Source organism: Ruditapes philippinarum, unplaced genomic scaffold (genome assembly GCF_026571515.1).
Source record: "Ruditapes philippinarum isolate M1 unplaced genomic scaffold, ASM2657151v2 ctg1102_1_1_1_1, whole genome shotgun sequence".
Taxonomy (NCBI): Eukaryota; Metazoa; Mollusca; class Bivalvia; order Venerida; family Veneridae; genus Ruditapes; species Ruditapes philippinarum.
Genome location: NW_026865427.1, coordinates 124,814 through 137,537, shown reverse-complemented (window position 1 = coordinate 137,537; position 12,724 = coordinate 124,814). Strand labels below are relative to the sequence as shown.

General features: G+C 31.5%; 1 protein-coding gene across 1 annotated transcript; it reads left to right on the top strand.

Annotated features, from left to right (window-relative positions):
* The first annotated feature begins 794 nt into the window (after window positions 1-794).
* Window positions 795-2,507, top strand: LOC132728956 (uncharacterized). Its single transcript, XM_060714684.1, has one exon. It carries the CDS (start codon window positions 795-797, stop codon window positions 2,505-2,507), a length of 1,713 nt encoding a protein of 570 aa, XP_060570667.1.
* Window positions 2,508-12,724: the final 10,217 nt, after the last annotated feature.

Here is a 12,724-nt window from a genome sequence, read left to right as displayed (position 1 = left end):
TAGGATTGATATTTATATAGATAAGCTTACTGTTCAGTCAGAAAAGGTAGCGCGTGCAATTGGTGATTCGGATAGTGAATTTATTCAGGAGATGATTGAAATTGATTCGGTCTTGATTGATAGGGCTTTGTCGATAGCCTTTAAACTGAAAAATGTACAGACCGACCTGAAAAGCAAAATAGCAGAGAATATTATAAAAGAGGAGTCGGACGAAGAAGGATCAGCTTTACAAAAAATGTGTGAAGTTCAGATGAAACTTCAACAAGCCTTCTTTGAACACCAGCAAGAACGGGCAGAAGAGCAAATGAAAATGCAACAGAAATTCTTTGACAAGCAACACAGTCTCAAGATTAAGAGTGAGAATACTGTCAAATTGCCAAAGTTAGACATAGTTTCCTTCAATGGAAATAAACTGCAATGGATGGAATTTTGGGACTCTTTCTCTAGTGCTGTACATGAAAATGACAATCTGTCGCCAGTTGACAAGTTCAACTATTTAAAGGGAAAGCTGGTTGGAGAAGCTAGAGGTGCTATCGCTGGACTGACATTATCTAATGAAAACTACGGTATTGCCATAACAATTCTAAAGGAAAGATTTGGAGATAAACAAGACATTATAGATTTGCATTATAAGGGGCTGGTGAACGTTGCATCCCCTAAAGATACGACTGAAAGTTTGCGATTCTTCTACGACAAATACAAAAGCTCTTCAGAAGTTTGGAAGTTATGCATGATAATTAGGAGCAACAAGTGTTCGTTTCAATTATTGGAGCAAACAACCAAGTGAAGTTCTTATGCATCTTCAAGTTACAAAGGGTGCAGACAATAAGTGGACGATAACCAAGCTTCGTGAGTCTCTAAGACAGTATATTGTATCCAGAGAAAAGGCAGACATACCAAAACCAGTCAGTGCTAATTTTGTACCTGATAGAAGAGTTAATCCACAGTTTCAAAGATCAACAAATACTTTTAAGAGCTACAGGGGTAATTCAACAACAAGTACCACTACCGGAGCTCTGACTGCATATGACAAGAAAGGACATACGCCTCTAACGCATCATCAAAAACAACAACAACATAAGAGAGTATGTAGATTCTGTAGTAAAAATCATTGGAGTGACGAATGTCCGAAGTTTAAAACAATCGACGAAAGAAAAGCTCAAATAAAGGGATGCTGTTACAAATGCTTAAGAGAAGGACACATGTCTCCTGACTGTAAAAGTATACGTGTTTGTGTATATTGCAATAAATCAAATGTACACCACAGAAGCTTATGCCCTGAAAAATTTAGAAAGGCATCTCTGCAAGAAAGTGTAAATTTGTTAGAAGAAGTAGCATGTGTGTCTGAAGATAGAGCAAAACCAAAGGAAATTCTTAGAAATTCTACGGATGATAAAGCTTGTATTGAAAGTGCTTTGTTATCTTCTAATGAAATAGTGATGATGCAAACATCGCGCACTGAGATTTGTGATCCAGATGGTCAAAATAAAAAGAAAGTAAGAATCTTATTAGATTCAGGGTCGCAAAGAACATACATAACCGAGAGACTGGCTAAATCTTTGAACCTCAAGAAGAAAAGTAGGCAAGAGATTCGTCTAGTTACATTTGGGAGTGACAAACCTAAAGTGATTAGAACCATGTCTACGCAATTGAATATTCAATTAAAGGATGGACAGAATTTCGCTATAACAGCAAATATTGTTCCAACAATTACAGGAAGCATTCAAAGAAAACCAGTGTCAATATCTAATAACGGAGAGTTCAGATCGTTAATCAAGAATCTTACTCTAGCGGATGATATACCGACTGAAGAATACACAGATTCTATTGATTTGCTGTTGGGAAATGATTATTACTTAGATATAGTGTTAGGACATAAAATAGAAATTCAGCCAGGCTTATACCTCTTGTCATCAAAACTTGGTTGGATTCTTTCAGGAAGAACAAGTGAAATCGATGACAGCGTTACTGATGCCAATATGCTCATATTATCATATGGCAATAACATAACTAAGACACAAGTGTTTACAACAGTTGACAAATGTGTTCCAAAATTACCTGACATAGAAGACTTTTGGAATATAGAAACAATAGGATTGAAAGATAGCACAAATGGAAGAACTGAGGATGATCAAGCGATAGATGAGTTCAAAGAAAGTCTTGTGTTCAAAGATAACAGATATTATGTCAAGTGGCCGTGGAGAGGCGACAATTATGAAGTTCCAGAAAATCGTCCTCTAGCTTTTGGACGACTTAAGTCATTAGTGAAAAGGTTCAAAGATAACCCAGATGTATTACAGAAATATGATTCTGTTATTCAAGATCAGCTTGAAAAGGGAATTATAGAAAAAGTTGAGACCTCTGAAAAGAATAGACATATCCATTACTTACCTCATCACGCAGTGATAAAGCCTGACAAATCAACAACAAAGCTGAGAATTGTGTATGACGCGTCAGCTAAATCAAAGGTTGAAAATAATAGTCTAAACGACTGCCTTTACAGATGACCCAGATTTTAAGGTGATAGAAAGTTCAGAGGATAAATTGTTGGCAATATGGAAAAAAGGACAGCGGCTTTTAGATTCCTTCTGGAAAATATGGAAAGACGAATATTTATGTAGTCTTAGGGAAAGAACACAAACAAATCTAAAACAAGGAAAACATAAAGTACAATTCAATCCAAATGTAGGTGATGTAGTACTTATCAAAGATAATACTTCTAGAGGTAGCTGGAGGCTAGGAAAAGTCATCCATCTGTATGTTAGTTCCGATGGTTGTGTTCGTTCTGCAGATATTGAAACTGCATCCAAAAAAGTGCTTAAAAGACCTTTAAGCTTACTTTATCCTATTGAAACTTCAAAACTTCTTATTCCAGAGACAGAGGATATAAGACCAAACGCAAAGAAAGAAACTGGTATACGTCTCGAGAGAAAGGCAGCAAATTTAGCGAAATTACGCCTTAAAAATCTTCTTAAGTAATTAACAATCCATAGGTATTTAAAGGCAATACTTTTGTGTTGTTGGGGAAATCCGCATACGCGTGTATAAACAGTTGAATTATTTTTGAAAAATAGAGTGTGTATATATTTATGCACGAATTACAAAACAATAAGAATATTATTTTATCCTTGAAAATATTGTACGAATAAAATAGGGAACGAATTATTTCATATCACATGACTGTACGCGCTAATAATTTGGAGCATAGTTATAACACATGGTGATTTTACGTGCGAAAAATTTGGAGCATAGTTATAACACATGGTGATTTTACGCGCGAAAAATTTGGAGCATAGTTATAACACATGGTGATTTTACGCGCAAATAATTTGGAGCAATATTATACTACATATAGAGGGGAAGAACCTGTGTTTTGTCGACGATAACCATTGCTATACAATGCAATAAATGAATGATAATGTACTGAGGTACTGAATTTTAGTTCAACAGAACAAGGGATGTCCTATATCGTATGTTGCTTAGACATTTATATAAAAAAAACCTACTGAAACAAGTTAAACTATTTATATGTATTAAAATGTTACATACATACATTTTTTTGAAACAGATATTGTAAATGTTTATAAATTGAAAGATTTGTTTAAGAAAACAGAAGTATGTTTCGTTCATTATGTTTAAAAATATGTTTGTCATTATAACTATTTGTTTAAATTTATTTGCGCAAGTATGAGTTTAATTTTCTAAGAAGAAGTTTGTTTCAATTCTTGCATTTTGAGAATATTTAAAGAGCAATTTTAATATGTACTATTTTAGTGAAAGATATCATATTTTAATTTTTGTTGGCCGGAGTGTCGTGAATTACACGATTTTGTTTTACTCCTAATCATGAGAATTATGTCTGTTTGTATTTGGCGGGAAAATATTATATTTCTTTTACTCCAAAACTTATGAATTGTGTATGTTTGTATTTGGCGGGAAAGTGTTATATTTCTTTTTACTCCAAAACTAATGAATTGTGTATTTTGATATTGGCGGGAATTTATTACACTTATGAATTACTCCATATCATGATTTTTACATATTTTCAATGATATTCATGACTCTTTAAATTGGCGGGAAGAAACACTATATAAGTGAATTACAATCTTTATTGTGGTAAGTGTAAGCGTATAAGTGTAGAAGCGTAGTAGTGTAAAAAGTGTAAAAGAAGTGAAGTGTAGAAGTGTTAAAAAAAGGTTGTTAAAAGGTGATTAAAAAGTATAGTTGGATGTAAAAGTGAAAATAAAATCTGAATTTAAAAGTGAATTTTATTTTCTTCAATGTAGTAAAAATTAAAAGGAAATTAAAAGGAAAAAGTTTAGAAAATCTGCTACAGTAGCAAACTGTATACAATGTAGTATGTTGACTTCCGTACTAAAATTACACCACTTTATACTAATTGCAAGAGAGCAAAATGATTTAGTTTTTTGGAAACTGTAACAAGATACCAAAAATTTAAAAAGAGTTTTTGAGAAATAAAAATGAAAGTATCTTTCAACGAAACACAGAAAGAAAAGATATGTTAACTAAGTCAATAATTACAATTTTTGCTCAATCAGTTTTTGTTTTTGAGATGAAAGATTTCTTATGAAACGAAATTTTAAATAACATCACACATTTATAAAATCATCAGGACAAAGTTACATTAGATATCTTTAAATGTTTTTTGTAGCTGATGTTCATGTTAAAACACCAACACAAATGTATGACTTATTGTGTTTGGTATGAATTAAACAGAAACCACTGTTATTTGGACTGATTTTATCAATGATTTTATCAAGATATGAAATATTTGACCTTCTACAAAGCACTATGTATGGAAATTATATAATTTTTTTATAAGCCGACTGATTATGAAAGACATATCAATATCAGAATATAATACACTAACTGTTAGTTTAGTAATATATCTCGGAAGAATGTATTTATAACGTAAAATTTCGCAGTTACATTACAAGTTAATACCAGCGACAACAGCTTGTAAAGGAGATATATCTAAACAAACATAGATGCTATCTTCTATTGTTTTAATTACTTTTTGAAAGTTTATTTCACTTTCTTTATTTATGCACGACACATTCTTTTGCGATTAGAGTTTGGGTTTATATTGCACTAATACAGTAAGCGTCATAAAATGAAGAAAAACGAAATCCTTAAAGAACGCTCGAACCAACAAAAAAGAAAATGTTGCAGCTCGGTTTGATTGGGCCTGTTCATGGATGGTACTGGAATGTTACCGTTCCCTTGCACGGGCTTAAGCAGAATTCAACATTAAAACACAAAAATTGTGAAACTTTGAATTCTATGTTCAATAGGCGATCATCATGGAACCTTTAATGTGACACTTTCGTGCCATTCCATGAAAGAACTTGCGTATGTTCAAGCTTTTACTGATAGAAGAAGACCTCAGCTGCCCTCCGCGTGCTTTCAAGCACGCACGTACGGGCAATTTAGTTGAACCACATTAATTTTGTACCGTAAGCTAGCTGGATATCTACTCACATGTCCGGATTGGGATTTAAACCAAAAGCGGTGAAGGGCATGTGATTTGAAGTTAAAGACATTAACCATTATAAAAGTCCCAGAACACTGGAACGCTAGTACACTAAAGTAGTCATATATTTAGTAACAGTTAATTGTTAATAGGTTTTTGTTTTAAACTTTGAAAGGGAAATGTGCCTTTTGGAAAGACAAAGTGCAATTTTTCTTGAAATTGTGAAGTTTAGCTTTATTTTCCTATACAACTGGAAAGGAGAAAAAAGATATTGACATTGTTCTTATTTTATTCATTTAAGAACACGTGTATTTGCTTTGTTTCAACCCCTATTCATGTTTTAAATATCTCATCAAATTGTAAATAGCTTAATAAATATTAAGGTATTTAAAGCTGAAGCTGCTAAATACTAATAATTTTTGGCATTTTTGTTTAAATACTGGTTCATTGGCAGCAACTTTTTGTCAAAGTGGTATTATTGTCAGTTGTGAAGCTGGCATTATGGACTTTTTTCGAGTTATAAAGAGGTCTTTATAAGGACTCTGTTATAATATGAAAATAAGTCATGAACGTAGATATAAACATTTGAGGAGATCCTTCTAGGTTTACTGCGATGATCTTTAAATACAAATAAGCCGAGCTCATTGATTTATTTTCCATTGCAATAAAATCACGTCTACATTGATTATCTTTGAATTGTATTGGACGGTAATTTGCACTTGACTGTACCGTCCTTGAACAGGCTCAATCAAACCGAATTTGCAACATTTTCAATTTTTCAGTGTTGGGCTTTCTTTAAGGAATCGTATTTTCTCTATTTGACGGTCAAGTTAAATGTAATGTCATAATAGAATTAATGGGGAGATTGCGGAAACAGACAGAAGAATATAACAAGGAATTGATTGGTGAAAATTTTCGCCAATATCGGATATATCTTGCTTTATGTCCTTGTCTATATACTTTTATCAGGTGTTCAATCATCTATCAATGGATGTTTTTTTATCATCCTTCGTATAAGTGAATGATTTTCAAAAGTCACAATGAATTTCTTACTTTATAGATACAGTTAATTTTTTGCCAAAAAGGTCTCTACAACTGAATCAAAATCAATCTTAACTAGATTTATTGTTGGCTAACTTTAGCATGCTTGCTTTAGCATCTTCAATAGAATTTATTTAAAGTCATTCTTACAGAACAAAGGAACAATAGAGACAAATAGTTTTATTTTCTTCACATTACTGTCTCAAATTATGTTTATTGAGCAAAAGGTAGAAACTTCCACCTTTTGTTTGATGCGAAATCCTGTGAAGTTTGCACTTGACAGTACTGTCGATGAACAGACTCAATCAAACCGAGCCTGCAACATTTTCAATTTTGCCGTGTTGGGGTTTCTTTAGGGATTCTTATTTTTCTCTATTTTATATTGCTAATATAACCCTACACCAATCTAAATTGGCATAATGAAAAGATAAAAGTAGAAAAAATATGCATTTTCTCTATTTCGTTATTACCTAAACATCAGGCCATTTTACCAGGTATTATCATCAAGCCCTGGTGATCTTATGATTTCTTTGGTTTTGTATTAATTTATTATTTTTTTTTTTTGTGTTTTTTAGGGGAGGAGGATTACGTCGCACCGACACAGACAGTAAAAGAAATATGGTGATTTTCCAGCTTTACTGATTCAGGAAGACTTCGTGTGACCCTTCGTTTCCCATTTACTATCTAGATAGCTGTGAATCTAAATGTTCAAGCGGGATGTGAGGGGCAAGTAGTTTAAAAGCCACGGCCGCCGCTCACTGATTAATTATCTGAATACACACCGTGATTTAGTAAAATATGATAAACAAGATCATCAAGGAAAGGTGGCGTTCAAGGAATGCAACCCCCACACGATCCAGTAACAGGAGCCAGTGGCAAGTCAAACATGTGTACAACAATGTTTTAGATTCAGAGTATTGTAGATGTTAATTACTTCATTAAGACGAAATGAGTAACTTTTTGGAAACTGTAACAAGAATAAAACAAAAATTAAAAAAAAAGTGTTTGAGAAATAAATATTTTTTCTGCGAAACACAGAAAGAAAAGATATGTTAATTAACTCAATAATTTCAATTTTTGCCTGCTCATTATTTGTTTTTGAGATGACAACTTTCTAATGAAGCAAAATTTTGAATTCTATATGCATTCATAAAATCATGAGGGTAAAGTTCCATTAGAAATCATCACCTTTTTTGTTCTGTTCTTGATAACACACCTACGCAAAGATATTCCTCATTATGACTATGAATGACACAGAAACCACTATTATTTGGACTGATTTTATCAAGAGTCTACAAAGCATCCTGAATGGAAATTATAAAACTTCATTATAAGCCTACTGATTATAAAAGACCTATCAATAACAGAGCATCATACACTAACTGTTATTCAAGTAATATATCTCGGAAGAATGTATTTATAACATAAAATATCGCAATTACATTACAAGTTAATATCAGCGACAACAGTTTGTAAAGGAGATATATTCAAACAAACATAGAATCTGATGCTTTAAGTAGTTAGTCGTATATTACGTGACAATAAATTAGTTATTGTCTTCTTAAACATTGAAAGAGAAATGTGCCTTTTGGAATTGTGCAAGACAAAGTGCAATTTGTCTTGAAATTGTAAAGTTTTAGCGTTATTTTCCTATATAATTGCGAAGAAAAAGAACGATATTGACACAATTTATAACAAACATAATTAAAAACCAACTTTTGCTTAATTTGATTTGTAATGAAGCATGTATTTGCTTTGTTTCAATATTAATGTTTGAATTATCTCATCATATTGTAAATAACCTTAAAGCCTTTTTGCAATTTAGTTGTAATGCTGGTACTTTGGCAGCCACATTTTGTGAGAGTGGTATTTTTGTCAGTTGTAAAGCTGGCATTATGGACTTTCTCGAATTATTAAAGGCTCTTTATAAGGATCCTATATTATAATGAAAATAAGCCCTGAATGTAGATAAAAACACTGGAGGATATCCTTTTAGATTTTCTGCGGTGATCTTCAAATACGAATAAGCAAAACGCATTGATTTATTTTAGAATGTAATAAAAAAGCTTTTACATTGGTTATCTTTGAATTGAAGGACAAATACATTATTTACTATAGACTTTTATGTCTATTTAGTAATGTGTACCCTCGTCGACTCTTGTTTATTATTTGTCTTACATTGAAATCAGTTATAATTCTAACACTCCTCGTGATTTTGTCGCTTAAAACGAAGAAAGAACAAACGGTGTTAAACTGCTAATAAACACTGGACTGGGACTACATGTATATGCGACTTATTTTTCCTTAGATGATATAGTTAGCAAATTATTTTAAGACAACAAAAATAATGCATTTTTATTGATATTTTCCGTTCCTACAATGTTTTTTCTCCATATAATGCTTTAAAATCTTACATAGACTACCGCCACAGGTTTTATCCAAATTAGTTAAAAAAATTATAATTATGCTAAATCGGCACCAATTCGTAAGCTGTGTAATGACGTCATCCTAAGTTTACAACCTCGCCCCTGCAAAACGTATTTATCCTCTCCCACTTCCTTGCTAGCCTCTTAAATATCCCAGGTCACAGTTTATCCAGTGCCTATATTCTGAGTCATAAGATAATGAGACGCTGCGTCTCGTGAACGTTCTTCACCCTTGTTGATTTTTACTTTCATATGTTAAACACTCCCACTCATAAACGTGATTGATAAAGTTTGCTATGAATGAAAAGGAACCTCCAGATATTGAAACCTGATTAAATATTTGACCTTCTACAAAGCAATATGTATGGAAATCACGACTTGTCATAATAAGGCGACTGATTTAAAAACCATCAATAACACAAAATTTTGTGATCAACCTCACAACCTGATACAGAAGAATATTTTCTACGGAAAAATACTTTAATGCATTAAAGGTCGATATTATTAACTGACATTTTAGCAACAGTTTGTATACCTATGATTTCTTAGCCTTACTTTATCTGACATCCATAAAAACATTATTCTTTCTTAAACTGTATCTATAACGTCATAAAATTTTACTTTCTTGCTTTAAACATACTTAGTACATGGTGAAGGCAAATTTTTGCGAAAATTGATTTAAAGATAGATAGTCATTTACGACGTTACAATTGATTGATGATGTAAAACATTGACCATCCTGATTTTGATTTAGCATTTAAACTTTTATAATGCTGTTATTAATATGATAACCTTCTCATTATTATCTTATTGCTAACAAGGAAATATTTAATGGTCACTCGATTTTCGTTTTTTTTTTCTAATCCGTCTTCTTTTCATTAACTATATAAAAGTTTAAATTTGATTTACCTAGTAAATCTAGAACGCAATAGAGTGAAACACTTACTGTCATTGGTTACACAAGAACATTATTTCAAGGCAACGTTGATTTTTACAGCTCAGAGCTTATTTATAAAGATACGGTTGGTATTTTCTAAATAAAATCAAACGCAATAGAGTGAATCATTATTAGTTAACTGTAAGTTAAAGTGATTCACATTTAGTTGTTAGTAATAAAATATTTAGAGTAATACTGTTTTGATATTTAATTTTCGGATTTACATGTGATTATGTACATAAATATTCTTTACATGATCAAATGCTGCAATGTGTAATATGACGTTACATTATTCCCTTTTGTATACAAGCAACTAAATGCCTTTACTAACACTGAAATATTTTTCGAAACGATTCCATTTGGAAAGCCTTATACTTCTTGTCTTTCCGCATTGACATTACTAAAGTAATTCTAATTTTAATGTTTGCTGAATATTTTTGGATGTTGTCTTTGACTGTTTCTGAGAGAAATCTAATTTCAAAACATACAACTTTCATGTGGCAGTAAAGATTCTTTCATAACCACGAAATTCCCACGCATAAGATTTGCCTCATAATTTCAGCTGTGGATGATAAAGATTAAATATAAAGATAATTTAAAGTAGTATCACACATTATGTTCTATTTAAAGTGGCAAAATATTGAACGCATGTGAAACGTGATGTTATGTTTTAGTCTACATGAATTTCCTGCTTCTTATTTCGAAATAACCAAATTCACTATCAAACATGTAAAGAAATGTCAGTTTACGTCATCTATATTAAAAGCATTATCTTAAATGTAAATTATTACACACATGTATTCATATCATGATTAAAAAAATTTTTTTTAAACATGTTTTTACATATTTCGGCTCAGGATTTTAAATTGTCTGCCATTTATCTTATTACAATTTTAGTAACGGTTTTAAATCCTAGCTGTAAACAGGAGTATCATTAACTCAAGATTTGACTGTGATATACATTTTTATGATTTATTAGTATTCTTAAACATGATTATTTTAAGGTTTGCCTCTCTATGTCATGCCGCCAATACAAAGGACCACAATGGAAATAAGAGCTTTTTTGCCCTTTTTTGTGTTATCCTTGGTTTTGGTGAGCATGTCATAGTTTTACTCGTATGTGATATAGTATTTAATAATGCTCATTATTTTATCCTTTGTTATATTGTCAACTATGTATATGCTTCCTTTGCCGAAATAAATCTATCTATCTATCTAGGTCTAATAATATTTAAGTAAATAATGCGTGTTGACTGTAACGGTTTATATATCAGTATGTAGATGAATGTGATTTTTTCTCTCTTTTTAAAACACAAAACAAATACAATATACTCATGGTGCGTCCTAAATTGAACGGTCCTGGATGGCAAAGAGCGCAGCACATTGAGATAACATTTCCAGTTTCAATACTTGAACTCACTTTTGTTTAAAACTGCCATGCTTTCCATATAAAAGAGAGACAAGGGCCAGTGACAAACGGGATTCACGCTTGACTTTTTCTTATTTGCAAAGTCAAACACATTGTAGGAAGTTGTTTTCTCCAAGTACGAATCAGATCACTAATAATAGTGTATAGCAAAGTTAGGACAATTAAGGCTAATTCAATAATATGACCTTGACGTTCATGGTCGATCAAATGTCAGTTTTGTGTTTTGTATAATTTCGTCCAAGAATGAATCATATTCATATATAAGTATCAACTTACGGGAATTTAAGCAAAATAAAATAATTTGACCTTGACGGTCAAATATGTAAATCAAGATCATGTTTTACATATAGTCGATTCTGTCAAAAATTTCCTTTGTTCAAGTACAAAAAAAATCCGTAAATTAAGATCAAAGTTATGACAATTTTGCTAAAATAAAAAAGGTGAAGGTCAATTGAATGTCATATAAGAAATGACGGCCATGGTCGATCAAATATCAGGTTTTTCGTATGTATAATATCGTCCAAGAAAGAATCATATTCATTTATAAATTTCAAATTACGGTATTTTAATCAAAATAGAATAATTTGATCTTGACGGCCAAATATGTAGATCAAGGTCATTTTTTACATACATGTATTGTCAATTCTGTCAAAAGTGTCCTTTGTTCAAGTACAAATAAAATCGGTAAATTTAAGATTAAAGTTATGACAATTTTGCTAAATTAATAAAGGTCAAGGTCAATTAAAGGTAAATGTCATATTAGAAAGGCGGTTTTGTTATATGCTTCCTATAATCTAACTTTGACCATCTATTACACGTCCAAGTCAAATTAGAATTATTCTACATCTGACATTTGCCATATGTGTTACTTTATCAAAATATAAATCAAATCTGTAAGTAAATGAAAAAGTTATGACAATCTAAGCCAATTTGATTAATTGACGAGTTAAGTTAAATTAAATGTCAATGTCATAGTTATATCGAAATTCAAGCCACGTTGATGCAAAATCAGTGTGTGTGGTTTTTTTTTTAAATTGATGATTACTTGCACTTATCACTAGATGTCATTGTTATCTTGCTATCAATAATTGTTAAGGAATTATTCTTATGTATTTTGTTTTATAAATCTGAAAATACTTTTATAACCGCCTATTGGTATTACAATGTAGGTATCATATTGTTTAGAGAAAAAAACAACATTTAATGTTAACGTTCGATTTTGATTGAGTAATTTTAAAATGAAAATCAAGATTGTTCATTTTAAGGACTTCGCGTCGTAGAATGGATAAACTGTTTTCCAACCAGCCCACGCAAAATGACCAAGATTGTGTATTGAATACATAAACAGGCTAGAAAAATCAATAATATATCATTAACACAATTGAAATAGAGAGACA

Bases quoted from the DNA above. Each gene is read 5' to 3' on its own strand.
- LOC132728956 (XM_060714684.1), top strand. From the start codon at position 795: ATGCATCTTCAAGTTACAAAGGGTGCAGACAATAAGTGGACGATAACC.